Below are 25,821 nucleotides of genomic sequence, written 5' to 3'. Positions count from 1 at the left end.
CCCCCCCCCCCCCCCCCCCCCCCCCCCCCCCCCCCCCCCCCCCCCCCCCCCGCCCGCCCCCCCCCCCCCCCCCCAGAAAGGTCAGAGGAAATGTGGCCCCGTCTTCTTCTTCTCTCTTTGCAGTCGCATCTTGTGTGATCACCCCAAGAACTCCTTTATATAGCTTGGCGCCGCATAAGCTCTGAACCTTGAGTATACGTTGGACATGCGTATGTGTGTCGTCCCCTACGAGCGTCGGCTGCGTGCCTGAAATCCAAGACATGTTGGTGAGGCAAAACCCACCTCGCTATTGCCTCTCCCTACCTTTGTACCTTAGACATACATTCATGTTCGCCTCCATTCCCGCCCGGGGACAGGAGGGGCCGGAAGTTTGATGAGACACCTTTTTCGCCGTCCGAAGGATCTCGCATGAAAGACTCGCCCACGGTGGCCAAAGGAGTAATTGCTCCTTTCCATGGTGACAATGGATGAAAATGGCAATGGCAAGGTCCAGTGGCGAATTTGGAGAGAAGTGAAAGCCCGAATAATCATGTAATTGTCCACAGACGCCCTGATGATTGCTACATTACAAGTATCTGCTCTCCAAGGCAGAATATCTCCCCTATGTTCCCTGGGTATGTCCTCCTATTGTTTTCCGCCCATTCATGTAGTAGCGAACGTGAGAATGCCAGCCATATACAAAGCTTCTCAGAAGAAAAGAAGTGAAAGTGAAAAATGGTATCTCCTCCCCTATGATGAAGTCCCGTGCCCACCCAATGCAAGAAAAATGAAGAAAAGCCGTCCGAAGCACCCGTATGTCCATAGAATTAGAATGTAAAAAAAGAAAAGAGTGTGTGACAAAAACAACTCCTTAGAAGTAGTATTTGTTGGCATCAGCTTCGACGTAGTCGGCGTCCGCATTCATGCCGGCATCGCGCAGCTCCTTAGCCTTGGCGGTGACGCGGCGCTTGCGTGCTCGCTCCTCGGCTTCGATGATGGGCACAGCCTCTGGAATGAACTCGACACCTCGATTGCGGTTGTTGGGACGGGCGTGTAGCCGGCGGTGGGAGGCGAGGTTGTCCTCGCGGTTCTGAGACTTGCCGCACCACTCGCACGTGTAGAGCATAGGACCAACACCTTTGGGGGCGCCTTCTCCGTGTGCACTGAAGAAAATGTGAGTGTGAGATTTCATTGTGGTGAGAATGCAGATACTTACGTTGACTTGTGTCGCTTGAGGTGCTCGTTCCTCTGGTACTTCTTGGAGCATCCCATGAAGTCGCAGAAGAACTGGGGGCTCTTGGCCACATCAATGCTCTTCTTGCACTCGTAGGCGGGCTTGTGGTCTTTCCCCGTCGCCCGACGAGGCTGTGCAGTGTTGCGTTGTGCCCGGCGGGACTCAAGCTTGCGCTGCCTGCGGAGGTGTTCTTGGTGGGAATCAGGCTCCCCAAAGCGTCCTTGGCTCATGGGCGAGGGAGTCTGACGATCGAGCCTAAAGTTGGGCACGTCCTGGAAGATGTCCTCCGCCTTGAAGGTGCTGCCGTGTGGGCTCTCGATGACGGACCATGACGAGGCCGAGTCTGACCTCTCGCTACCTGCCATGCTGTGTGTGGGTGTCATCATGTAGGAGGTGGGGAACATGGTCTGCGGCGATACATGGTGCACGCCAAAGGACTGTGATGGGGTGAGGGTGCCCATGGGCTGGCCCATGCCAAAGTCCAACAGATCAAAGTCCGTGGGCATGGGGTTGAACTTCTTCATGGGCGTGATGGGCAGCGGGTAAAAGAGCTGCTCGGGGTCCTGTTTGATGTGCTGGTGGGGGAAGTACTTGGCCATCGAGTCGGTGGCGGCGGACGGTGACATGTTGATGGCGTGGTTCGCTGTGTAGCCGGGCTGCTCAAAGTTGAACTCGTTGGGTGTCGATCGTCGTGAAGAGATGGGTGTCATGGCCTCGAAGCCTGACGAGGCGGAGGAGAAGCTGTTGGTTGTGGAAGGGCAGGCCATGGACTGGTTGCACATGCTGAAGGCATCGTCCATGTCGAACCTGTACTCGGTATCGAACTGAAGCATCTTGGCGATGATGAGGCTGTGTCTGGCGAAGGGCAGGTGTTTCTTTCCGCCGGTAGTGGTGGTGGTGGTGTTGTTGGTTGTTGAAGAGTGTCGACAGATACAGAACGGTTGGAAGGAGTGACAGTTTGGTTGACAGACAAAGGTTGGCCGGAATGCTCTTGGTCGAGCAGAGGGATGAAGATATATCAATGAGCGAGCTGGAATGAGTGGTGTGCGTCGGCGGACGAAGAGGTGCCGATGGGCCTGAGACAGCAGCTCCGCTGATCAACTACGCCCCAAGCTTGGGCGGGAAAGGAGTGGCTTGCCGTGGCAGAGAAGAAGGAGGGTGTGGTGGGAAGAGATGGAGAGACAAGAGAGTTGCGGATGGAATGGAATAAATATGAGTGACCAGTACAAGGCGCCTCGGGCGACGAATCTCGATCGGCTGGGGTTTTGCTGACGATCCGAGCAGAGGGGGTTCAACTGACTGGACACTTGCAGAGGAACACCGGACTATTGTTGGTATAGATTGGGTGTTTGGGATGCGCTGCGTTGATGTTTCTGAACTCGAGTCATCAGTCTCGACGAGGGCGAGCGTCGTTGCGGGCCTAGATGGTAGTTATACGGAACAAGGGGTGGGTTCCAGACGAGAACTTTCAGATCTGCTCGCTCCAACATATCCCTGATAAGCCCAGGCCTTGCCGCAATGGGCGCAGCCAACGGGCAGTATCCAAAAGAAGAACAGAAAGCATAGCTCTTCCTGCCCAGGTGCATGCATTGCCGGCTGCACGATATGGTAGTATGGTGTGTAGTGCCTTTACGCTCAGACAGATGTAGAGCACTTGGCACTTGGGTAGCTGGGGCCACATAGACGCACGCACAAAGAGCGATCTGAGAGGCTCGTGCGGCCGGGCAGGGGGGAGGGGCGTGAGGCTCGAGGAGGGTGTGTCGCTCGCCCGCACTAACGTCTTGACAGCTGCTGTTCCCACGATAAAGCCACCGCGCACCCATCCTAGACGCCCATCAGCATTCAGAAGGGGTCCGGGTCCCTGGAGTCCCTGCGTCTGCGTCAGCAGGTACCTGGTCGCTTGGGACGGCGCAGTCCACTTCTTCCCGACGCAAGGTACATGGTCGCGTCCGTCCAGTAAGAAGAGGCCCATCCCAGCTACATCAGCTACATGCAACAAGTTGAGCATATTGAGCCATCGGCTCGCATCATCAACTCTTGCTCCCTCCTCTCTCTCTCTCTCTGTCGACGGGACCCTCTGGATGGAATGAAGATGCCTAGTTTGTGAATGGACCTGACGCCCACTGTAGGCTCGAGTAAAACATGGCTCCCGCTAAGACAAGACAGCCACTGCTATACCACCGAGTCGCCACCGGGTGAGCCCCCGATGGGTGAGCTCGTCCAGGCTCCAGCTGTGTCCCTGCAAAATCATTCCCCAACGAAGATAGCTGTGGAGAGCGCCCCAGAAGCAGGTCTGAGTTGGCTAGGCACAGGAAGGGACTCTTTTCAGGTACGGACTCCGCGGTTTACTAGAGCCTCCTGCGCGTCTCACACCATTTGGAGGAACTTTCTGCCCTCTCGCTGCAGGCTTCTCTTGTCCTGATCCAGACTGGGTCTCTCCAATATTCACCACGTCGGCGTCCAGGCTATTTGACAATGGCCCAAGACAGCGTGGATTTTGACACCATGTTCTTGTCTGTAGACGGAAGTGATAGACGAGCATGCCCTCGGCTGATGTCATGATGGGGATCTGACAATGCCCATGATCCTCAGATGGCGACAATGGGTGTTCGAGGGGCGGGCAGCGTGCGAACCGTGATCCCTTGGCACCTTTTCTTTGTTAAGATTAGCGTGGCAGAGGCTATGAATGGCACAAAGCGAGCAGTTGCCTGCCTGCGCCAGCAATGCATGTGCCCATGTCACCTCGATGCAGGCCTTTCGCATGCCTACCGAGGATCTTTCCCACCGTCCGATGATCTTTGCCAGCGTCAGGTCAGGCTGGTCCTACTGCTCTCAGCTCACCGAAGAACCACGGCAGTGAATGGCGAGACACTTCCGACCCGTCGAGGGTCCATGCATGTGCAGTATGCATATGCTGGGCTGTGGGGTTGGGCCTTGGGAGGTGCTCGTAGACATCGTACGATAGGTACCACGCCCTCAAAAGTCAAAAACACTTTGAGATTGCTTTTTCCCCGGGACGATGCGCTAACGCGGAGGCTCTCGCCAACTGCAATTAGACACACCTCACAGCGATGGTGCATCGTCGGCTGAGCTCACACTTGAACAATGGGGAGCCCGCGTCAACGATCGACCTGCAGGCCACGCTCGCTCATGATCTGTCAAGTCTTTGTTGTGTCCTTTGTCTTTGCGGACACGAGTATGCCGGGTAAACCCGGACGTCGAAAATTGGGAGGCATTTGGCCAGGGCCGAGAAGGATGTACAACACGTATAGTTCCAGTCGATTGGGAGTCTGAGAACACGACAGGCAGGCCTCGACTGCTGTCGTCAGTCTGAGCGAGGCTCGTATCTCCGGGGCTAACGGCTGTCAATGGACAATAACCCTGAACTCTCCACGTCACCATGATTGGCCACTTCTCGCCGCTCTGTTGGCTGCGGGCTTCATGATTAGCGTCCTTTCGTGGAGCGCTGTCCAGGGACGATACCGTGCGCTCTTGATCTGAGCTCCTCGAGCCGCAGAACCATGACCGGGTAGTCTATTCTCAGCCCCTGCCCTGCCCGCAGTCCTATTTCCATCTATCTGCGTCATGACCATAAGGCTGTGCCTTGCGACCTCTTTGATGTGCTGCAGAGGATGTTGCGAATAGAACATGAGCGCTCGGGCCAAGACTCCAAGAGCTGCCGAGGCTTGGGATCGGACTACTCGTAGACTAACGACGCCTTTCCGGGTCCAATACTTGCGGTCGGTCCGTCCCGAAGTTTCTACCTGTCAACCCATCTCCAGATGGTCCTCCGGATCCGGGAACGCCGCAGGATGCGCTTTTATCCGTCGCACGGCTAATACGAAGTAGGTCCAGAGTCGATCAGCAAGCGCTTGACAGCAGCGCAACCAGCCACAGATCTCAGTAATCAAACAGAGTTTGCGCCGGCCCAGGCACTCTTATCACTCTGTTTCTCCCGCAATGTCCGTCGGCAAGACAGGGACGCCAGGAGCCCAGCTAGGGAAAAAGATCACCCAGTTCATGCACGACACAGGCCGCCCCCCAATTTTCTCATACGACGCAGCACAATCCCATCCTGCTGCCACGAGGCGCCAGAGACAGGGTCATTTCCCGCGATGCCCTTTGCCAGGGGCAACGGACACTATTCGCGCGGGTTGCTGGAGAATTGGTCTTGCTCCAAAGAGGCGCCGAACTACAGGTTCTTCCCTCCGCAGGCAGACAGACATTGATCGTGCCAAGCTGCGGCCAGAGCCTCCCTCCCCTGGTGCCCATCATGCAACGAACCGACGGGAGCTCCGTCCACTGGACCCTCTTTCCAGCTCCCAAGTGATTCCCAAGTTCCCAACTCTCCTTGCGCTGTGACGACGGCATCATTGTGCATGCGCATGCATGCATTGGGCGATGCAAGCTGCGGACGACAGCCGGCGACAGACAGCACTTTCTTTGCCTGCTGTATGCATGCTTCCCACAGAAGAAAAAACCAAAAAGAGGATGATCAAAAAAGCCCAGCTCTCCAGATTTCGCGCTTCCGAGTTCGTTCAGATCTTGTTTTGCGGGGACAGGCTGCACGTCGTGCATCCGCTTGCTGCGGGAGGACCCTACTAGTGCACTGGGTCCCGAGGCCTGAGCGAGCAAGCCAAAGGAGGGGGTTGAGCAGAACAGAGAGGACATTGTCCTCCAGCAGCAAATAGTGTCGTGAGCTAGGTACATGTACGTAAGCAATAGCTGAGGAGGGAAGGGGGGCGCGACGGCGATGGCGGAGGGGACTCCGCAGTAATTCATCATCACTTGTCGCCTGCAGCATCCAGTTCAGTCTGGTCGCTGGGCAGGAAGGCGTCCGACTGATCGTGCTGCAGGAACAGGATCGAGCGCACAGCTGTAGATCTTCAGACCACACCATCTTGTCGAAAGCTGCAGCAGGTTGAGCTCGATGCGCTCGATGCGCTCGATGCCTTTGATCTGGGTGGGGAGATGTTGAGTGTTGCGGGCTGAGAGGACGAGAAGTCGGCAACACGATGACGTATATTGCGATTTCTTTTCGTATGCCTGTCAGTGAGTTGGTTGAGCATTCGTTATCATTTGAAGCAGCTCAGCTTGATCCCGATCTCGCCGATTCGATACTGGTATCGTTCTCGCTTCCTGGCCATCGCATGTGCTCAGAGTGTCAAGTTCCTTACCAAATAATTACTGCGAGTCTGCCACAGCTCAGGGGCCAACATGTCTGCAACGAACAGCTCTGGATCTGATTGTAAATGTGAATGTAGAAAATAGATTTCACCTCGAGAGGAGGCTTCGTTCTTGTCCTGCCCTGTTGGTTATTTCATGACAGCATCGTCTGCCTCTCCGTCTTGATCCTGGAGAACCTCGTCCATCTCGGCCTCCGTGGCCTCCAAACCCTCAGAACTCATCAGGCGATTGTCCTTGTCCTCGGTCTTTGGCTCCACCAGCAAGTTCTCTTGAACCTCGCAATCGGTCAAGATAGACCCGTCCCCTATGACGCAACGCTTTCCGAGAATGCACTTGGTGAGCTTGCAGTTCTTCCCGACAACAACGCCATCCATGAGCAGGCATCCCGAGATTTTGGCACCCTCGTTGATCTGGCAGCCTGTGCCGACGACGGATTCCTTGATGGCAACCTTCTCCTCAATCGTCACATTCTCACCCACCAGAGAGTCTTGCTTCGTGATTGTAGTGCGTGACTTGACGCCTTCGGGGTAGGCGACTTTCCTGGCGTGGGCATACGGAGAGATGGACTCGCCTCCCGTCTCTTCGAGCGACGGTAGTTTTGCAAGCTGGAGCGAAATTGCCAGCAGTAGCTGCGCTGTGTCCACTCTCCTGATTAGAGAACCCTCTTTCTGGCTGGGCCCAGAATGTACGTATGCCAGGATGTTCGGCACCTCTGACTCCGGCTGGCTTTCATTGTGACTGAGAACTCGACGCAGCTGCTGCGATGTGAGGCCCATGGTCATGGTCGATGTCCGGGACCACAGCGCCTGCTCCAGATCCCGGGCCCCTTGTGAGTTCTCGCTCGTCGGTGAGTCCTGGCTGTCTGCGTTGGGCTTCTGCGGCTGACAGATTGCCTTCACGTGCAGCTTCTCGGCCAGACCACGCTGCCAGCTCGCCTTGGCCCACCAGCCGACCACGTCCTCACTTATGCTTTCCATGCGCTCGTTTCGCTCCACAAACTCAAGGACCCAGCGCGGGAAGATGTAAATGTGCGCATCACGGTGCTTCGTGAGCATGCGCACTCGGGGGTGTGCCTTGAGCAGGCCGTGGCGAATGGGCAGCCCGCTGCTCTCCTCGATCACGTCTTTGAGAGTATCCGTTGGAGTTGAATACACCAGCTTTGATATCCCCGGAATGATGGATTCTTTGGCAGGCGCCATTGTCGGCTTGTCCAGCGACGTTGTGGCAATAAAGTCCGTCTCCTCCTTTTTGATGGGCGTGTTCGCCTTGGTGTCGTACCACACGCCCATGCCGCTGCTATAACGAGAGCGCTTGCCGTTCGTGAGGTGGTCCACCTCCAGACTACTGAGCAGACTGCCTGACTTTACTTGCCATGCCTGGAGCAATTGGCTCCCCGCGACTTCGCAAACAAGGTCGCAGGGCAAGATGACAAAGTCGCTGTCAACAAGTTCCTTCACTTCCGGAAGCCGTAGGATCTCGGCGGTGCCCATATTATGGTCGAGATCCTTTGGCGCCAGGACATCAGGCCGGGGGAGCGGCAAGCTGGTAAGGTAGATGTCCGTGTTCAGGCCCGTTTTGATGGCCTCTGATGCTGATGGGGGACATATTAATGTGATTCCTGCTGTTGTTAGCGCCCAAATTGACTCCAGACACGCGGGCGTCTCTGGAAAGGCGAGACGTACTGTTGATGCCTGTGCGATAGCAGAAGTCGATGGGGTACCAAACCATGGGCCTGTTGGCGATGGGTAGGAGCGCTTTTGGGTTCTCATCGGGGCTTGATGTGAAAGTCGGAAACGAAGAGCCCGGTCCACATAGGATGAGGGCCTGGAGGCCCGTCGGGGGGTATTTCTCAGCATGCGGCATGGTGATGCGTGAAGAGTCATTCATCAAAAGTTTGGCTGCGAAGGTGGGATGTCATGAAGCTACTGGACGTGGGGTGAAATGTGGCTGAGGAGGTGTGGCTAGGGAGGTGTGGTAACCTCAAGGTTAGGTGTGGCTGAGTAAGTGGCCTACGACTGAAGATGGTATGTTAATTTAATCATGGTCGAGGTTGAGCTGTCAGTGCCCTACGACAGATTTTGTAAAATATTTATATATTTGCATATATAGGACAACGCGAATCTTGAGGGTGCTGTCATATTGTTTACGGAGTGTTGTCAACATGTCCAACACATCATTTGAAATCCCACTAAGCACAAGCCTACATTCATGTTTATAACACCAAAAGACAAGTTGAACCCTTGGAAGAACTACGTATTAGAATCATGAGATAAATAATCCATCGTGGCAAAATTTCGAGACCGCAGCCTGCCCAACGTTGGGGGTGAACAAGGTTGGGAATTGTGACAGGGTAGGCTAAACGCGCAAGCCCGCCCCGCGCATGTCATGCAGCCCAGCCCGAACCTCGGGTCGTCCGTTGCTGGGCTGGGCGAGCTGGCGCTTGTTGATGCCGACCCGAAATGATCGCTGCTGCAGGTGTCCAGCCACCATCATTGCGACGCCTTCCCACCTCATTGCGCGCGGCTTTACTCCTTGCAAGCCCATCTTGAAAACACCTGCAAAAGCTTCGCCCACCGAGAGCATCCAAACGCGCCTACTACACCGCCTCGACGCGGTACCCGTCGCGACACAGTAGAGCAATGCCGCAGCCATTCGTCTAAGATGGCACCCGATCGTTATGACTCGCGTCGTCGTGGTGTCTGGAGCCACTGGGTCCCTCTGGCCGTCACCCTGACGATTGCAACAGCTGGAGTGGCAGCGTGGGCTTGGAGCCAGAGGAAGGGCTCGGATGAGGAGGGCCAAGAACCTGGATTGGACTACGACAATGCCGACTATGGAGACAACCCGCCCTACGGTACAGCAGGCGACGACCGATCACCTCAACAACCGCCGCGTTCTCGCGCATCGGTCGGCGATCACGAGAGCTATGGAGTGCAGGATGCGGCCCCAAGCGAGATTTCCGCTGGAGGCTGGGGAACGCGCATGTCAGGGGCGCTGAGGCGCACACCAAGCCCGCAGCAATTCCTCGACTCAACCGGGAAGACTGTCGCAGCTGGGTTCGCGGCCGCCGGTGCGGCTATGGGCAAGGCGTTGGCCTCGATTCGGGAAGAAGACAAGGCATACGCTGGTAGCAACCCATGGTCTGAGGAAGCGGATGCGAAAGCCGACCGAGCGCCTATTGGCCCTTCCAAGCATAGAAGAACAGTGGCCGTTATCGTGTCCGCGGACTCGCCCTACACGCAAGGCGATGCCGACGACTATCTGGAGCACGCAGTAAGCCGGAGAGGAGAATGGTGTCCATGCCAATTGACTAACAATGCCCAGTCAATCTTGTCTCACATACCCCGGCAAAACGACTTTTCCAAAATCAAGCTGTTCGTCTTGATCTATGCACCGGATCTGAAGGAAACCAACCTAGAGACCGCGACTGGTAACCTGCCGCCTCCTTCGTTAAGCTCCTCCTTCTCTAACATTGGTCATGAACAAGCCCAACCCAGCGAGGAAGGGCGCACATCACAGTAAGCCCCCACCAGTCGCGATGCACGTGGTTAGAGACTGATTTCCGCAGGCCGACCCCGACCCCAAGCAGCGCAGCCTATAATGCCGTATACTCGCAGGCATTGGCAATCGTGGACAAGGAGACGATGATACTTCCTTTTACTACTCCCAATGGCCACACTCACATTTTGCGACACCTCCAGCCGGAAATCATCTACCTACAGGAGTCCATGGCCGGAGACAACGGCAGCATCATTTCCAATCTGCAGACGTGGCTTCGTCATGAGATTGTGCTTGTTGTCGGTGCTGAAGGTGGCTCAGGTGGCTTGGCCGACAGTGAGTCGGAGGCTGAACGCTCAGGACAACCTGAGAAATGGTGGAAGAAGCCAGAGAGGGTGGGTCGCGGACGAGGTGTTGTCGTTGTTGACGGCATGCGCGTCAACGATGACTGGATCCGGCGCGTGCACGGCGTGGAGTAGACTGGCAGAGATTTGAAGGAATATACATATGGAGAGTATGGTGGATATTTGTACATTGTCGGTTCGTTGACAGTAGTCTTTACGTCAACGGTGGTTACAAGATGGGAGCCAATAGCACGATTGCGAGGCAGCAGTCGGGCTCGTCGACCCCTTACATGATGATTATTCGAGACGTTTAAACGAGAAAGTCAATTGCGTGCTGAGTATCTTTTGAGTGATGTCCAAACGTTCTGCAACTGAAGGCACTGGGCTGAGAGTGCTGGTTGATGATGGACACAATTCACGTCACGTGAGCAGGACAGGCCTATCCTTCTGTGCACGTGGAGCCCCGATCGCATTCGTGATGCGGCGGCACGACACTCCCCACGTTAAACGAGAAGCCGTCCGGAACCGATTCCTTCGAGAAGGACTCGGCCAGCGCGCATTCAAATTCCTCGCACTCATAGAACAAGACTCTTTCGCTTGTTTTTCATACACCAACTTCGTCGGTTGCGCTGCACCACTAGACTCCGAACGCGTTACCGTGTCTGCGCTATACAGGCCCCGTCATCGACCCACCAACATCCCGACCTCACCTCATCGGCCGACACGCTCAATCACGCGCGCATCGCCCACGGCCATCGATTCCATTTCGACCGAGTCATAACACACTCGGGAACGCTTCAATCATCCATGCGAACGTCCCATACCTGGTAGCTTTGGCGACACTGGGGCGCTGAGAGCAATCGCTGCTGCATGGCGCAGTCAGCACAACGACCATCATCGCCTTGGCCAGCATGGCGCCAATTGCCAGCCAGCCAAATGGCGCGAACAAGTTGAAGCGCGCGGCGCCTCCCACCATACAGACCAACGGCTCGATGGCATCGACACCAGCATCATCGCCGTCCGCCGCCAAGAAGCCACCCCCGACCGTCAAGTCGCAACCCAGCTCGGCAACAGAGCGAACCATCACAGCATCAACAGTGCGACCGAATCGGATAAGAAGAGATACGTCGAACCTGCAGCTGGGGAGAACACGCAACACCGCAAACCTCAGGCTCGGGTGGGATATGATGCAAGGAGCCGGACAACCACGGCCTTATAGTATGATCATGCTCAAACAGACAGCTTACCGTACTAACCAAATGTAGTTGTCACAAGCAAATACATCCTCCAGAAACACGCTGGCGCGATACCTTCCCTCGTTGTTCACCTTCATCCGTCCCATTTCCGATTCGATGGCCAAGATAGCGTTTTCACCTATACTTCCCCGATGGGTATCTTCGTCAAGCATTTGAAGACGAAGACGATCCCACCCGAACTGCTGGAGCAATTTAACGCCGCAGGTGTTCCTTTCTACGATGGATGTCTGATTGTGCAGGTGTGCGATCACAAATCAGTGGCGCAAGTCAAAGACGCGGCCCGATCTGCCTCCAAGAGCAAGGACACCAAGGAGACCTCGGTTCACAAATACAATCCCTATATCACGCCTTCTTCCTACGCCCCATTTCCGAAAGACGAACCAAATGACGCCGATGGCAATGGTCAGACGGGAGACGCTGATGCGAATGTGAAGCATGAAGAGTCCGACAAAGACAATGGCACGCGTTCGGTAGCCGGGTTGAAGCCTCGCACCTTCACGATGGTGCTGCATCCGACACCTGAAAGCCTGCAGCGAGACCTTGTTCTGAAAGCCTCCATGCCACCTTTGGATGCAGGCGTTGCCGAGACACCCGGCTTGAACCCTCCCGCTACTCCATCGAAACTGGCCCTCCCGACACCGACAGCAAGCAATATGCCCCCGCCCGCAAAGAGGCTGAAGCAAAAGAAGCCGGAATTGGAACCAGAATACATACATGCGGCGGAGGGCGAGATTCTTCTCGCGACAACGGCACCGCTGACGCTCGAACCCAAGGCCTCACTCGAGAGACAGATTGCGCTGCTAGAGTTTATGGCGCATCCGCAACATCTTGACCCGCCACCTGAGCCCAAGACCCGCAAGAGGACCGTCGCCGAGATGGCAGCGGACGAGGCTGCCGCCGCTGAGAAAGAGAGATACATGCTGTTCCTCGACGAACGACCCGGCGTTAATAGTGCACAGGGCGGCTCAACGACGGACAACGACGGACAGACTACAGCTGCAGGGTTTGAACCGACCTTTGAGCGGTTCAAGATTATCAATCAGATCAAGCAGGAGCTCGCCGAGAAGAAGGAACAGGAGAAGCTCAAACAGCAGGAGAATGACCGCAAGCTGCAGTTGCAGAGACAGCAGCAGGCTGACAGCCAGGCGCAAAAGCAGCAGAACGAAGCAGAAAAGGCCCGGCGCGAGGCGGCAGCTCTTAGGGAAGCGCAGGCCAGGCAGCAGCAGCAGCAACAACAAGCGCAACAACAGGCACAGCAGCAGCAGCATCAACAGCAGCAACAACAACAGGCACAGCAAGCTCAAGAAGCCCAACGACAAGCCATGGCTGCACGTGCCAACCAGAACAAGAACCAAGTCAATGGGGTTCAGCAGCAACAAGTTCCCAACGCCCAGATGGCGAACGGCATGCCCCATCCTAACGCCGGTGGCATGCCGATGGGCGCCAACCCCAATATGGCTGCCGCTCAGCAGGCTCGATTCCAGGCGCTCTCTCAACAGCAAGCCCAGGCTTCTGCTTCGCCTGTCATTCGGCAAGGAACGCCACAAGCTCAATCGTCACCCATGGTGAACTCGAACATGGCTATTCCGCAAACGAGTGCGAGTCCGCCACGCCCATCGTCGGTCGTGCAAAATCCTCCTATGGCGGTCCCCATGGCTCATAACATGTCTGCTAGGGGAAGTCAGCAGAGTCACCCGTCCAACACACCTCGCATACCCCACAGCACACCCAACATGGCTCATGGCACGCCTGTCAACATGCAAGCCATGGCTGCGACGCCGCGCATGACGCAGGCTAGCCCCCCTCCTAATATGATGCAGCAGAACTCGCAACACATGCCGCAGGCCATTATGATGAACAACCAAAACATGTCCCAGAACCCGCAGTTCATGGCACAGTTGGCACATCAGCAGCGTCTGCAGCAGCAACAACAAAACATGCAGCAGATGAACATGCAGCAAATGTCGCCTCAGCAACAACAGCAGATGTTGCACTACATGCAGCAGAGGCAGGCCATGGCCCAGCAGCAGCAACAGCAACAACAGCAGCACCAGCAGCAAAGTGGCATGATGTCACAACAACAACTTGCGCAGCAGTATAGTCAGCAGTTGCAAAATATGGCTGGTGGACAGATGCGGGCGCAGATGACGCCGCAACAGCTGCAAATGATGCAGCAGCAGATGCGGATGCAACAGATGGGTGGTAATGGGATGCATCGACAGGTGAGCAATCCGCAGATGATGAATGGCAGTCATCCGAACATGCAAGCTATGGCGATGCAAATGCAGCAGCAGCAACAGCAGCAGCAGTTGCAGCAGCAGCAGCAGCATGCCGCGCAGCAACAACAACGCATGGCTCAGCAGCAGCAGAACCCGGCGCAAATTGCCATCAACAACCTGGCGCAGCAGTTCTACCTGCGATCCATGACGGACGCCGCTAACAAATATGGGGGAAAGGACAATATTCCGCCTGACACGCAGGAGCAGTACAAGCAGCAGGCTTTGCAGAGGGCGCAGCAGGCCTACCAGAAGCAGCAGCAAAATATGGCTATGCAACGACAGCAGATGATGATGGCGCAGCAACAACAAAACCAGCAAAATCAACAAAACCAGCAGCAACAGCAGGCTGCGATGCAGATGGGGATGATGGGACAGCAGCCCATGTAGGGGTGCGGCTCGGAGCACGGTTAAGGAGTCATTTTCTCGGCATGGCCAGCAAACAGCCGTGTCTGCACTCCCTCGGATGATCAAAACGACACAGGACGGAACGACTATGAGATGGCGTTGGATGCGTTATACCCCGAGGGAGCATTGCTTTTCCTGTAGCACCAAGGGTTCTTTCATGGTATTGGAGTTTGGGGCCATGAGCGGGGGACGGCGCACTGGACGTCACGGACCGTATATTCACCTGCCTTGCTTAGTCTTATGGCTTATATATTGCATTATGACCGTGTATGTGTGACTGCTGTCTGAGATTTAAATGTCCTTTCCGCGACGACTCGTGAGTGTGTCACTCTTGGGGACTGTACGCGGATGTGACGGCTGCCGGTTCACCTCGCTGAAAAGGCTACATGGCTCATCTTTGACAAGCAGTATTACTATTCGATGGCTGGTCCTGTCAAGAAAGACTCAACCTACACAAGTCAGGTTCGTAGATAGATTGATGTCTGCTGACGTTGTCGTCGGCTTGGTAATAGCACGTGACCACCTTGTCTCGACCCACCTTTGGGAAATGACACAATCGCCAAGACCGGGAGCCAGGGACACCCGTTCAGGCGTCGCGATGCTCTGCTGCAGGTGACCATCACAAACTATCCTCGACTCTTCCTTTGCTTCATTTCTCATCAACGCTCGAGGGTCTCTTCGCAGCTGCCACACTCGCTCTTTGGTCTATCCAATTTTCTACCTTTCCATCTCGAACGCACCGGCTGCCGACCGCTCCTAGCACCAGTCACACGACGATGCAGCTTCCGCAAGCTTCGGGGCTGTTGCTCCCCTTACTCTTGGCGCCTCTACCTTCATCTGCGATGCTGAGGTGCGAGAATGTTCGCATAGATGGGCATAGCTTTGACCTGTCTGAGCTTGGCGGGCCACACTCGGTCGTGACGTCGCGGTGGGAGTCGCTCGCCGAAACGCATTTCAACACCACGTACACCGTCGATATCTGTCAGCCTCTGAAGAAGAGCGGAAAATCCAAAAAAGGAGAGGAGTGCCCGAATGGAACTAGAGGTGAGCTTGCTAGCCTATGGGAGGACGACGCAGGAACTGACCATGGACAGTATGCGCGATCGAGCGAACCCTGAAAGACGATACCGACATGGTCACCAAGGTCGTCGCCATTGCGGGTGGACTCGAGAATGTGGGGGGTACATCGTTTGAATACGAAGCTACGCGTCTCAAGACGAGTGACTCGAACTCGGACTCGAAAAAGGAAGGCGTCCGACTCGTGCTCAAGGGAGGGAAACATCCCCTGAGCGGACCGAACAAGCAGCGTCGGCCGCAACAGGCTGTCATTGAGTTCCTCTGCGACAAGGAGAAGACCGGCCTGGAGAACGAGTGGCGATCCGAGGACCGATACGATGGAGACGACGGCAAGAAGGACAGCAAAGCAAAGAGGGATGACAAGAAGGATGGGGACGAGAATAAAGGGGACGACAACGACGATGGCACAGAGTCTGGAGTCGAGCACCAGCTTAAGAAGGAGGGCGCTGCCCTTGTCTGGGAGGGTTACAGCGTCAACGAGAAGAAGGATGCTGATGTTCTGCGACTGACTTGGTATACGAAGCATGCCTGCGAAAGCCGCGAAGAAAGCGGCGACGACGGCGAGTCGGACAACAGCAGTCACTGGGGCTTCTTTACGTGGATGCTGATCATGTAGGCTATCTCTTTTATCTCCCAACAGGACAATTGCTAACTCTTCGATAGCGCCTTTCTGGGCGTCGCTTCCTACCTCATCTTTGGGTCGTGGCTCAACTACAGCCGCTATGGTGCCCGCGGATGGGATCTCCTCCCCCACGGGGACACGCTGCGTGACATTCCGTACCTCGTCAAGGACTGGACGCGCAGTGTCCTCAACACCGTGCAAGGGGCCGGGAGCCGGGGCGGCTACAGCGCCGTCTGAGGTTCTGACCATACCATGCTGTAACATTCCCAGGACGTTGTAAAGTACGATGGAGCGAAATGAAATTTGCAGAGGTGGTTGGCAATATGAAGTGTTTCTATTCTTGAGCAGCAGAAGCCCAGGGCTGAGTGAGCGCATGTGATTTGGGTAGACTGACTGAATTGAGCAGCAAGGTTCTTCTTACCAATGGATGGTCTGGCTACTGTGATTTGGCATTTGGAGTTCGACACCGACTTGCGCACTGTTGGGAGTACTGACCGGGCACAAGCTCCTCGCAATGAGACTTCCACCGGCAACAATTAAGTCAAAAGATTGTCCAGCGATGGCGCGGCTAAGATGCGCTGTTATCCCTACGGCAGTGGGTGGAAGGGCAGTTTTCAGCACCCTGAGCATATCGTGGCCCCCCTAAAGGACAAACCTTGATACCTTAGGATTAACGCCAGATCGCGCAAAAGGACTTTGGATCGCTACGACAGGCCAAAAGGACACGACATTAGCCTTTTTCTATTTTCGCACACCTTGCCGTCATGATTTGTTGGGCCATATAATTCTCCTCTGCCATCGCGACCTCACGGCCTTTACTCTCTCTACATCAGACCTACAAAACGACACGGTCACCTACCAACGACCCAAAATGCATCCAAACTTTGCCATTGCAGTGGCTGCGGCCTTGCCAATGGCCACGGCCGGCGTCATCCGCGTTCCCAGCGATGAGCCCGTGTCTCAGGCTGTCGATGTGGTGGTCTTCCCTAATAAATGCGAGGAAGCACGCCCAAGCCCCCACGTCCTGTACAACCTGAAGAAGCCAGATCTGAGCGAGTGGGAGGGTCATGAGGACAAGATTCCCTACTTTAAGAAATACGACCCCGAGCTTCTGCTCAAGTTTGTGGACGACTTCTGCGAGGGCAAGGTCAAGCGTGGCATGGGTTCTTGTTGCCAGTGTGACGACGAGGACGACTGCGAGTCCATCTGTGTCAGCGAGGACGATTGCAAGGCCATCTGTGAGACGGCCGACACTCCCGAGAAGACTGATGCCATTGAGGAGACTGGTGTTGACAAGGAGGTTGTTACTGAGGACAAGACTTGCAAGACCTGCAAGACCCCCAGCTACCAGGCTGCGCACGACGGTACCGATTTCACCGCCAAGGACATCCTCCATTCCATCGACGACAAGTGGGCGGAACTGAAGAAGCCCAAAAACGACAAGCGCGGCGTCCCCATCTCGGGGGACGACGTGCTGCGTTGGTCCCAGGGTAAGGGCAAGGACTACCAAGCCAAGCGCCCTGAGCTGTTCAAGAACATTGCCGCTGAGACCCAGGCCAAGCGCGACGAGACGTCGGGCAAGAAGGGCGGCGTCCACATCACCGTCGACGACGTGATGAGCTGGGCCCAAGGCAACGATAAGGAATACAAGGCCAAGTGCCCGGAGATCTTTGAGAACATCACCGCCGTGCTTCCGAACAACAAGCGGAGCAACGAGGTGGACAACTCTGACCAGGCCAGGCTGAGGCAGACATTCCAGTCTGTCCTTGAGCGCTCCAAGGCGGCCTTGGAATTTGTTGAAAAAGTTGACCCAGACCGGGAAGACGGAATCAAGACTGTTCTTGCCAGTCTCATCGCGACGCTGGACCCTCTGCGCCCCGGCATGGAGAATCCTGCCGCTTTGATCGCCCGTATCATTGAGGCCAACGGCGTGGCGCACGAGAAGCGTGACGGCACTGGCGAGCTCTCTGACGTTCAGCTCGACATTCCCAGCTTGATGGAGATCTTTGAGGACCTGTGGCTGACGGTCCGGATGGCCAAGGAGGAGCTTCACCGTCTCCACGGCTCCCAGGATGCGGAGGCCACCACGTCCGCCGCGGACCTGGAAAGCTTCATTGACCACTGCGAGCCCATTGTCAACAGCCTGAACGATCTCGCCGACATCTTTGACACCATTGTCGACCAGCTCACCGACAAGGAGGAGCAGAAGCCCGTGACGCACGTCGAGCCCGACTCCTTCGCCGCCGAAGGTGTTCTGGCGACTCTGGTCCGCAGGGGTGATTGGAGCAACAACCCCATGTTCTCGGTCAAGTCGTCGCCGAACCGCGAGCAACCACATCGCGTTGCCGAGGGCAGTCTTGAGAAGCTGCTCAAGGATCCCCACTTCCACCAGTAGGGGCAACTGAGGACCATGTGTGCGAGGACCTTTACAATGTTGGAGTAGAGGATCTGGCGACCAAGTCTCTCTCATTAATATCTAGTGAAGCTATGTCTGCTAGAACACAATCGAATAAAAATTCATGAAGAAGGAGTGGGTGTCCGTTGCAGTGGTGATGGCTGAGGTCCATAGAAGTCCTAGAACATGACTTGCTGTCTCCATTAATGCATGACACTGGCGACCTGGTGTCTTGTGACAGCCATGTCGATATTGATTCATAGCGTACCCTCGTGGAAGCGATACCTTGTGACTCCAAGTGGTACTTACAGTGACGATGTTGGCGACTGGAGGCCCCGACGTCGGAGTGATTTCCTATCGATAAGCATAAACAAAATACGCGGCAGACCACCACCATCAACATGACTGTCCCATTCCCTCGTCACTCGCCTCGATACTTCTCTTGTTCCCTGCGCACGGCTGCTCGAGGCTGACCGATTTCCCGCAATGGCCTTGCGACTCTCGATGCGACGCCAATTGGCGACCCTTGCGTCGACAGTACGCCCACGCCTGGCGCAGCGAACCTATGCGACATCGAACCTCTCCGATGCGGTCAAGCAGAGCATCGCCGTAGGTGTACCGTCCAATTCGGTTCCTATCACAGCTGCTAACAGTCACTTCTAGAGGGAGGCATCCCTGCCCAACCCAGATCCTGCCACCGACTCTCCCAGCGCCGCGCTCGTGGGCGACCACGCCCAGTACATGGTCGCGACCTACGCCCGCCCAGGACCCGTCTTCGTACGAGGCGAGGGGTCCTATCTCTGGGACCTGGAGAACAGGCGCTATCTCGACTTCACCGCTGGCATCGCCGTCAACGCCCTGGGCCACTGCGACCCCGAGGTCTCCCGCATCATCGCCGACCAGTCCCACACCCTGACGCACGCGAGCAACCTGTACTACAACCCGTGGACCGGCGAGCTCAGCAAGGCGCTCGTCCAGAAGACGCTGGCGTCCGGGGCCATGCAGGACGCCGCCACGGTGTTTGTCTGCAACTCGGGCTCCGAGGCCAACGAGGCGGCCATCAAGTTCGCCCGCAAGGTGGGCAAGATCGTGGACCCCAGCGGGCAGAAGACAGAGCTCGTGTCCTTCAACGGTGCTTTCCACGGCCGCACAATGGGGGCGCTGTCCGCGACACATAACCCCAAGTACCAGGAGCCCTTTGCGCCCATGGTGCCTGGCTTCCAGCAGGGCAAGTTTAACGACATCAACGCCATCCAAGAGACCGTCACTGAAAAGACGTGCGGCGTCATCGTGGAGCCTATCCAGGGCGAGGGCGGTGTCCAGGTCGCCAGTGACGAGTTTCTCATCGCGCTCGCCAAGCGCTGCAAAGAGGTTGGCGCGGTCCTCGTGTACGATGAGATTCAGTGCGGCATGGGACGGACGGGGAGCTTTTGGGCGCACGGTCACCTGCCCAAGGAGGCGCACCCGGACATCCTCACCACAGCCAAGGCGCTGGGGAATGGATTCCCGGTCGGTGCGGTGGTGGTGAGCAAGAATGTCAGCGAGAAGATCATGGTGGGCGACCACGGCACCACATTCGGCGGCAACCCTGTCGCGGCGCGCGTGGCGCATCACATGGTCACGCGGTTGTCGGATGCGAAGCTACAGGAATCCGTGGTCGCCAAGGGCGAGATCTTCCGCACCAGGTTCGAGGCGCTGCGGGAGAAATACCCCGATCTTATTAAGGAGGTCAGGGGCAAGGGTCTGATCCTGGGGTTGCAGATGAGCCAGGACCCGTCGCCGGTGATCAAGGCGGCGAGGGAGAGGGGTCTGCTGATTATCACGGCGGGCGTGAACACGCTGCGGTTCGTGCCGAGCTTGACGATCAGCGAGGCGGAGATTCACGAGGGGCTTGATATCCTGGAGAAGGCGATTGCTGTGACGCGATCATGACAGTGTTGTGGGAGGTGTGAATGAATAGAATTAGACATAGATGTACAGGCTGTACACAAATGGGGGTATCGTTTCATACAATTCGTGCCATCGTGAGGGAACGCCAGATCACAAACACTGTTGTCCGTTCACCTCGCCCCAACCTTCGCCCCTGACGATTCTCCTCGCTTCCAGGATCGCAGCTCTGACCTGCTCGACCGTCCGGAAGCAAGAGTAGCTCTTGGCAATGTTGACGTTGCTCGGACACTTGTCCTCCTCGACCACCTCTTCCTCCTTGTGGCAGGGCTTACCTGACTCGCAGACCTCGTGGCCTCGCGAGTGCGTCTTGGTCTGGCGCTCGGCAAAGGAGGTGCACAGGCGCATGACGTGGTCAATCTCGGAACCGACCGTCGTCTTGAGAAGAGACCAGTACTCCTGGCCCGACAGCCGGAACTGGACGCCTGCGTCGGGGCCAATCGGGAGGTGGATCTTGTCGTCCTGGGCGGAGGCGTCCATGGCGACTTTGCGCTGATACGTGAGGAAGCTTGCGTACGTGCTTGCGATACTCGACATGAGGCTGCCCAGCAGGTGGATGTTCTTGGAGAGACCGTAGAGGGAGTTGTTGGGGTCGAAGCAGGCGCTGCAGTTCAGGATCTGGGAGGCGGATGCCGCCGAGGACTGGAGGTGCGAGAGCGTCTTGGTGAAGGAGTGGTCGTTGTCGTCGGCGAGGGCAAAGTGGCGGTGGACCATCTCCAGGCAGGCGCATTTGTTCCCAGGGCGAGGGAGGGTCTGCTGCTGGGACGCTGATGGCCATGGCGAGGGCAATGTCTGAATGTCATGGGCTGGTGTGCCGACGCCAGCAGCGAACGATCCCGTCGTTGCGTCTACTGCTGGCGCTGGCATGTCTGGGAGACTAGGCCAGAGGGGCGTCGAGTGAAGAGATGAGTCAAACGGTAGTAATGGCCCAAAGTCGGGGAAGTCCTGGTCCAGACCATCGGGTAAGGAACCCATGGGGAACATGGTTGACAAATTGAGCTCGTCTTCTGGTCTCGTCCTGGCTTGAGGTCTCAGGCCATCGCCAGCCTGGCTACTCTTCTTCCTCCTGGGTCGGCCCATGGTCTTGATGGCCGAGTACTGGCATTGCAGCCTCATGTTGTCACATCGTCTACACAGCGGCGTATGCTGCGAGCATTTGATCTTGCGCTTGCCTGGGACTTTTGTAAGTCGCCGCGTTCATGGTGCAGGGGATGTACTTACGACAAGGGTCGCAGGCACGATGTCGATTACCAGTGGGCGTGAGGGTCTCCATCTCTTTTAGGGCCAGCAAGTCAACAGCGCAATGATGGAAGCACCAAGTTCTCGTCTGTTCTCAGGTGCTCATACCGATGAGAAGTGATGATCATGGGGCGCGGCGCGGAGCGGCGACTTTTGCACGTTGGTGATGAAAGTCGCCGCGCTGTATGGATCCACAGTGATGGACTCAACTTGCTGGACAGCTCATGGGGATGGAATGTGGCGCTGGTGACCGTTGCTGTGAGCGGTCATACAAGGACAAGACATATTCCATCATTTCATTAAGAAGATTTTGTCATTCGATATGGTGACACGAAGCTGCGATGCTCAAGGTAGATGCGTGTATCGAGTCTTATGTGACAAAGGGATATACTTATACACTGATAGTAGCATATGTAGGGTATTTGCATCATGGTCAACCTCCACGTTGACTTCAGAAGCTCAGGTATATTTCAAGAGCTCAAGCTTCAATCAAATCTTTTGAACTACAACGTTCAACAATTGTCCCATTAAACAGACTGCCATCCCACACAGAAACCCTTAAGACTCATTGCACATCCTCCCCCCGCCTCAGATTGAGCACAAACATGGACACAGCCGCCAGAATGACCGGCAGCACGCTCACCATCTCGCCAGCACCCGCATACTGGGGCTCGATGCGGAACGCGACCCAGGCGCCGCTCGCCATCGTCACGGCCAGCACGTTGTAAACGGCCGCCCAGACAAAGTTGAACACCATGCGCTGGTAGGCGGCCCTGCTGACGCGGAGCAAGAACGGGATGCCCTCGAGTCCCTTCATCAGCACCACGTCGGCGGCTCCCTGCGTCACGTCGCTCGATGTCTTGCCGCCGCCCATCTGCGCGCCCACGTCGGCTTGCGCGACGGCCACAGCGTCGTTTGTCCCGTCGCCGCAGAACATGACGTACTTGGCGGGAGCGCTCATCAGAGCCCCTACGTAGTCTCTCTTCTCTGGTGGTGTGCAGTGACCCGCGACGTTCTCTGGGGGGATGCCCACTGCCCGTGCAACGGCTTGTACTGCCAGGATTTGGTCGCCTGATACGAGGTGGACGGCAATATTGCGAGACTTGAGCCCTTCTATCACGCCCAATGCCTCGCGGCGGATTTGAGTGCGGAGTCCAAACACGACCAGAGGTGTGCCGTTCAAAGTCACCACCAGCGTGGTAAGGCCAGATCCTTGGACACGTGCAACCTCTGTAACCTTGGATGTGCCAGTCCACTCGGCGTTGCCAGCTTTGACGGTGTTTTCCTGGTACCGTGCTTCGATGCCAGCACCAGGAATCACACGGATACCAGACACAACTGCAGCAGCAACAGAGGACTGTGCTGCCAGGTACTTCTCCATGGCAGCTGAGACTGGATGCTTGCCTCCTGCGACCAAAGCCCTTGTCAACGAAACAGCCTCGTCCTCTTGTACATCCGCGAGAATGACCTGCTCGACAACCGCGAGATCATCCTCCGTGATGGTCCCAGTCTTGTCAAACACCACGTCGGTGATCTTCCTCGCGCGCTCCGTGGTCTCTGCTGATTTGATAATCACGCCACCCTTGGCAGCGATCCCGCCAGCGACAACAATAACCATGGGCACCGCCAGGCCGAGCGCACAGGGACAGGCTACGGCCAGTGTGGCCACGGTGTACGTGATGGCCGTGCCGATGCTTCGGCCGGCGCTGTACTCGAGCACGCGCAGACCAACCGCGAGCCAGATGACCAGGACCAGCACGGCAATGGCGGCCATAATGGGGACGAACCAACTGGCTACCTTGTTCGCCAGGTCCTGCAGCTTGGGCTTGGAGTTGGCTGCCTCCTCCACGAGCTGCGCAATGTCGGTCACTGTGTTCTTGCCGGGTAGACGTGTCAGCCGTGCGGTCACAATGCCGTCGCCATTAAGAGTGCCGGCAATCAGGTCGTCGCCTTGTTTCTTGAGCACAGGCATGGACTCGCCCGTGAGCATAGACTCGTCGACCTCTGTTTTACCAAGAGTCACAACGCCATCTGTAGGTACACGCGTGTGCGGCAGGACCTTGAAGCTGTCGCCATACTGTAGGAGCCTCGCGTCAATCTCCTGGGCGCCTGCTGAGGTGACAAGAAGAGCACTGCTGCTCAGCCGGGATCGCAGTGACACAGCCGCGACAGCCTGCACCCGCGCAAACGCAGCGACCAGACGGCCCATGAGGATCAACGTGATGAGCATGCTGCTTGTCTCGAAAAAGTCGCCCTGCTCGAGGGGTCGATGGCCCATCTCGAAGCCAAAGGCGACGACAGAGTATCCGTAGGCAGCCGTGATACTCATGACGACGAGCATGTCCATCTCGACGATGTGGCTGTACCAGAGGGCGCTCAGGGCGGGGCGGTAGAACTCGGGTATGGCGATGATCTGTACGCATGTGCCGAGGACAATGGAGACGATGCCCTTGGTCTGTTTGTCCACGAGGCCGTTGGCGTATGCTAACACCGTCACGGGGATTGTGAACAGCGCAGCGAGAAGGGTCTTGTACAACTGATCCCGAAGACGGCGACGGCTGTTTTCAAGCTGCGAATCGCCTCGTGGTTCAGCTAGCCCCTGACACTGGCCCTGAAGAGACGCGAGGAGATCGCGCGCGCCGGTGACTGTCGGATCATAGGCGAGACGAACCGTCTTTCTGTCCAGGATTTGTGCGTCCGTCACACCCTGTGGCGGTTGCTCGGTCAACTTCCTAGCTTCGGCAGGCCCAGCGAGGACGTCGAGGTAGAAATCACCACCGACGACCTTGACGAGAGAGAAGTTGCTCGCCGTCGCTGCGAAGCGCAGGACTTCGTCTGCACTGGTCACGGATGTGTCAACATGCACTTCGCCGCGGCCGACTACAAAGTTGACGCGAGGCGAGGACACGCCTGGCATGGCGCTGAAGATGGTCATGAGCTTGTCGGCGCAGGATGTACAGTCCATGCCGGAGACGAGGTAGTGCACCGTCTCCATGTTGCCGGTCTGTTCTAGGTCGACCTCCTGGTGCGCGAAGCCAGAGGGCTCGAATTTAGAGGGATCCTGATTGTTGTTTTTGCCAGTGCAGCCCATATCACCGCAGCAGCTCTTTGTCTTGGGTTGTTTCCTGCTTGTCTTCTTGCCGCAACAAATCTCAGTCGAAGAGGACTCCCGCAACGCATCTCGACAAATGCAGCGCAGCTGTTGGAGATAGCTGGTGTATTTGTCCACGGCCATCTGGATGTGGCTCGGGCACGCCGTGTTAGCCATGTGGCCCCCTTCATCGTGCTCGTGCCGGTGCGTTTCCTTGTCGGGGTCGTCGTCGTCGCCGGCGCAAGCCTTGCCGCATTCGAGCGCAGCAGCAGCGTAGATGCATTTTTCTGAGACTGTCAGCGACACCTTCAAAGTCAATGGCACGACTGACCATCGCAGCGCTCTTCGGTTCCGCAGCAAGTCGTCCCCGTAGCCAGGGATCTAATTTCGGCGCCCTCGTCGTGGCTGTGGCTGTGGCCATGGGTGTCGCTCGCACGGTCCTCGCTCGCGTTGGTTTTGGGCCTATGATCATGGGTCTCATGGGCGTGGACTTGCCCTTCTTCATTATCGTCGTGATCGTGGGCCCCAACGGCGGGCTCGTTCGTCGAAGGGGACTTTTCGCAGCATGAGGCACCCATTTCGATTGTCCTGTCAGAGGAGGAACTCAATCTGATCTGATCTGGAATACCGAATAGGGCGAGTCCATTCTCTTATAAATCGTTCACAGGAGGGAGACTTTTACAATCTCGCCGCTGTGGAGCGCCATCGCGGATGCTCCCGTGAATGCAACACGGCGACTTTGTTGTGGTGCAGGGATCCATCCATCTGTGCAAGTCGCCGCCCAGACGGGTGAGGCTATCTGGCCGCTGGTATCACTCGGCGACATTGGTATTCGCCCAATTTGATGGGCAAACGTTTCACTGCTCATCACAAAGATGCTGCTGGCTGCCTGATCCGTGTGCCGTGTGCACGAGGCTTGGTCTTCAACAACATGTTCTTATCTAGGTCTCTGTGATATCTCCGCAATGAAAGCGGTCTTTGGCAAGCTTTTGGATCTTGATGCACCTCTGAGGCCTCTTTAGCCTTGTCAGTATATCCCTACCGTTGAGCGCAGACTTGATTGTGTGTTGCCGCACCACCTCCTTCTCATCACCTCCCAGGCCGCGCTGTTGGGTTGTCCATGACACAATGTCTTCTCCGTGTGACGGATGACCTTGATTGTTGACTGTTTGTCGGACCATTTTTGATAGTCTTTGGCTTCAATGAGCCGTTCTTACCAGTGACATGCCAAGACTCTTTGTTCCACTGGTCAGCGTTACGCTTTCACA

At 56.5% G+C, this 25,821-nt stretch overlaps 10 protein-coding genes across 10 annotated transcripts; 4 read left to right on the top strand and 6 right to left on the bottom strand.

Moving 5' to 3' along the window:
* Positions 1–777: 777 nt before the first annotated feature.
* On the bottom strand, positions 778–2,363 carry F5Z01DRAFT_502792 (putative zinc finger protein odd-paired-like protein). Its single transcript, XM_046260287.1, has 2 exons — positions 1,196–2,363; positions 778–1,142 (listed from the first exon to the last, which is right to left on the bottom strand). Exons 1-2 carry the CDS (start codon positions 2,044–2,046, stop codon positions 851–853), a joined length of 1,143 nt encoding a protein of 380 aa, XP_046120183.1. The 5' UTR covers positions 2,047–2,363; the 3' UTR covers positions 778–850.
* A 2,576-nt stretch (positions 2,364–4,939) lies between these two features.
* F5Z01DRAFT_502805 (uncharacterized protein) lies at positions 4,940–6,197 on the bottom strand. The gene has a single exon (XM_046260288.1). It carries the CDS (start codon positions 5,996–5,998, stop codon positions 5,264–5,266), a length of 735 nt encoding a protein of 244 aa, XP_046120182.1. The 5' UTR covers positions 5,999–6,197; the 3' UTR covers positions 4,940–5,263.
* A 331-nt stretch (positions 6,198–6,528) lies between these two features.
* On the bottom strand, positions 6,529–8,263 carry F5Z01DRAFT_680250 (nucleotide-diphospho-sugar transferase; the record flags this gene model as incomplete). The annotated part of the gene is made up of 2 exons (XM_046265582.1): positions 6,529–8,018; positions 8,083–8,263. 2 exons carry the CDS (start codon positions 8,261–8,263, stop codon positions 6,529–6,531), a joined length of 1,671 nt encoding a protein of 556 aa, XP_046120181.1.
* Positions 8,264–8,770: 507 nt separating this feature from the next.
* F5Z01DRAFT_649728 (peroxin 22-like protein) lies at positions 8,771–10,684 on the top strand. The gene is made up of 3 exons (XM_046263104.1): positions 8,771–9,673; positions 9,725–9,918; positions 9,969–10,684. Exons 1-3 carry the CDS (start codon positions 9,062–9,064, stop codon positions 10,375–10,377), a joined length of 1,215 nt encoding a protein of 404 aa, XP_046120180.1. The 5' UTR covers positions 8,771–9,061; the 3' UTR covers positions 10,378–10,684.
* F5Z01DRAFT_649723 (Spt20 family-domain-containing protein) lies at positions 10,680–14,460 on the top strand. Its single transcript, XM_046263103.1, has 2 exons — positions 10,680–11,460; positions 11,508–14,460. The coding sequence occupies exons 1-2, from the start codon at positions 11,154–11,156 to the stop codon at positions 14,162–14,164; spliced, it is 2,964 nt and encodes a 987-aa protein (XP_046120179.1). The 5' UTR covers positions 10,680–11,153; the 3' UTR covers positions 14,165–14,460.
* A 564-nt stretch (positions 14,461–15,024) lies between these two features.
* F5Z01DRAFT_680248 (autophagy-related protein 27) lies at positions 15,025–16,118 on the top strand (the record flags this gene model as incomplete). Its single annotated transcript, XM_046265581.1, has 3 exons — positions 15,025–15,226; positions 15,277–15,871; positions 15,923–16,118. 3 exons carry the CDS (start codon positions 15,025–15,027, stop codon positions 16,116–16,118), a joined length of 993 nt encoding a protein of 330 aa, XP_046120178.1.
* A 368-nt stretch (positions 16,119–16,486) lies between these two features.
* Positions 16,487–18,557, bottom strand: F5Z01DRAFT_502579 (uncharacterized protein). Its single transcript, XM_046260284.1, has one exon. The coding sequence runs from the start codon at positions 18,349–18,351 to the stop codon at positions 16,717–16,719; it is 1,635 nt and encodes a 544-aa protein (XP_046120177.1). The 5' UTR covers positions 18,352–18,557; the 3' UTR covers positions 16,487–16,716.
* Positions 18,558–20,272, top strand: F5Z01DRAFT_502652 (acetylornithine and succinylornithine aminotransferase). The gene is made up of 2 exons (XM_046260285.1): positions 18,558–18,885; positions 18,940–20,272. Exons 1-2 carry the CDS (start codon positions 18,763–18,765, stop codon positions 20,206–20,208), a joined length of 1,392 nt encoding a protein of 463 aa, XP_046120176.1. The 5' UTR covers positions 18,558–18,762; the 3' UTR covers positions 20,209–20,272.
* On the bottom strand, positions 20,102–21,591 carry F5Z01DRAFT_502667 (uncharacterized protein). The gene is made up of 2 exons (XM_046260286.1): positions 21,445–21,591; positions 20,102–21,395 (listed from the first exon to the last, which is right to left on the bottom strand). The coding sequence occupies exons 1-2, from the start codon at positions 21,494–21,496 to the stop codon at positions 20,317–20,319; spliced, it is 1,131 nt and encodes a 376-aa protein (XP_046120175.1). The 5' UTR covers positions 21,497–21,591; the 3' UTR covers positions 20,102–20,316.
* Positions 21,592–21,995: 404 nt separating this feature from the next.
* Positions 21,996–25,312, bottom strand: F5Z01DRAFT_500481 (E1-E2 ATPase-domain-containing protein). Its single transcript, XM_046260278.1, has 2 exons — positions 24,885–25,312; positions 21,996–24,840 (listed from the first exon to the last, which is right to left on the bottom strand). Exons 1-2 carry the CDS (start codon positions 25,129–25,131, stop codon positions 22,028–22,030), a joined length of 3,060 nt encoding a protein of 1,019 aa, XP_046120174.1. The 5' UTR covers positions 25,132–25,312; the 3' UTR covers positions 21,996–22,027.
* Between the last annotated feature and the right edge of the window lie 509 nt (positions 25,313–25,821).

Source organism: Emericellopsis atlantica, assembly GCF_019669845.1.
Source record: "Emericellopsis atlantica unplaced genomic scaffold F5Z01scaffold_7, whole genome shotgun sequence".
Classification (NCBI taxonomy): domain Eukaryota; kingdom Fungi; phylum Ascomycota; class Sordariomycetes; order Hypocreales; family Bionectriaceae; genus Emericellopsis; species Emericellopsis atlantica.
The sequence above is the reverse complement of the archived record's forward strand: the minus strand, read 5'-3'. Positions and strand labels throughout refer to the sequence as shown.

Coding starts and splice junctions, on each gene's coding strand:
- F5Z01DRAFT_502792 (XM_046260287.1), bottom strand. CDS start 2,046: ATGCTTCAGTTCGATACCGAGTACAGGTTCGACATGGACGATGCCTTC. Junction 1,143..1,195: donor CTCAAGCGACACAAGTCAAC/GTAAGTATCTGC, acceptor CATTTTCTTCAG/TGCACACGGAGAAGGCGCCC.
- F5Z01DRAFT_502805 (XM_046260288.1), bottom strand. CDS start 5,998: ATGATGAATTACTGCGGAGTCCCCTCCGCCATCGCCGTCGCGCCCCCC.
- F5Z01DRAFT_649728 (XM_046263104.1), top strand. CDS start 9,062: ATGGCACCCGATCGTTATGACTCGCGTCGTCGTGGTGTCTGGAGCCAC. Junction 9,674..9,724: donor ACGACTATCTGGAGCACGCA/GTAAGCCGGAGA, acceptor AACAATGCCCAG/TCAATCTTGTCTCACATACC. Junction 9,919..9,968: donor GAGGAAGGGCGCACATCACA/GTAAGCCCCCAC, acceptor TGATTTCCGCAG/GCCGACCCCGACCCCAAGCA.
- F5Z01DRAFT_649723 (XM_046263103.1), top strand. CDS start 11,154: ATGGCGCCAATTGCCAGCCAGCCAAATGGCGCGAACAAGTTGAAGCGC. Junction 11,461..11,507: donor CGGACAACCACGGCCTTATA/GTATGATCATGC, acceptor AACCAAATGTAG/TTGTCACAAGCAAATACATC.
- F5Z01DRAFT_502579 (XM_046260284.1), bottom strand. CDS start 18,351: ATGAGAGAGACTTGGTCGCCAGATCCTCTACTCCAACATTGTAAAGGT.
- F5Z01DRAFT_502652 (XM_046260285.1), top strand. CDS start 18,763: ATGGCCTTGCGACTCTCGATGCGACGCCAATTGGCGACCCTTGCGTCG. Junction 18,886..18,939: donor CGGTCAAGCAGAGCATCGCC/GTAGGTGTACCG, acceptor AGTCACTTCTAG/AGGGAGGCATCCCTGCCCAA.
- F5Z01DRAFT_502667 (XM_046260286.1), bottom strand. CDS start 21,496: ATGGAGACCCTCACGCCCACTGGTAATCGACATCGTGCCTGCGACCCT. Junction 21,396..21,444: donor TCGTGCCTGCGACCCTTGTC/GTAAGTACATCC, acceptor CAAAAGTCCCAG/GCAAGCGCAAGATCAAATGC.
- F5Z01DRAFT_500481 (XM_046260278.1), bottom strand. CDS start 25,131: ATGGGTGCCTCATGCTGCGAAAAGTCCCCTTCGACGAACGAGCCCGCC. Junction 24,841..24,884: donor AACCGAAGAGCGCTGCGATG/GTCAGTCGTGCC, acceptor TGACAGTCTCAG/AAAAATGCATCTACGCTGCT.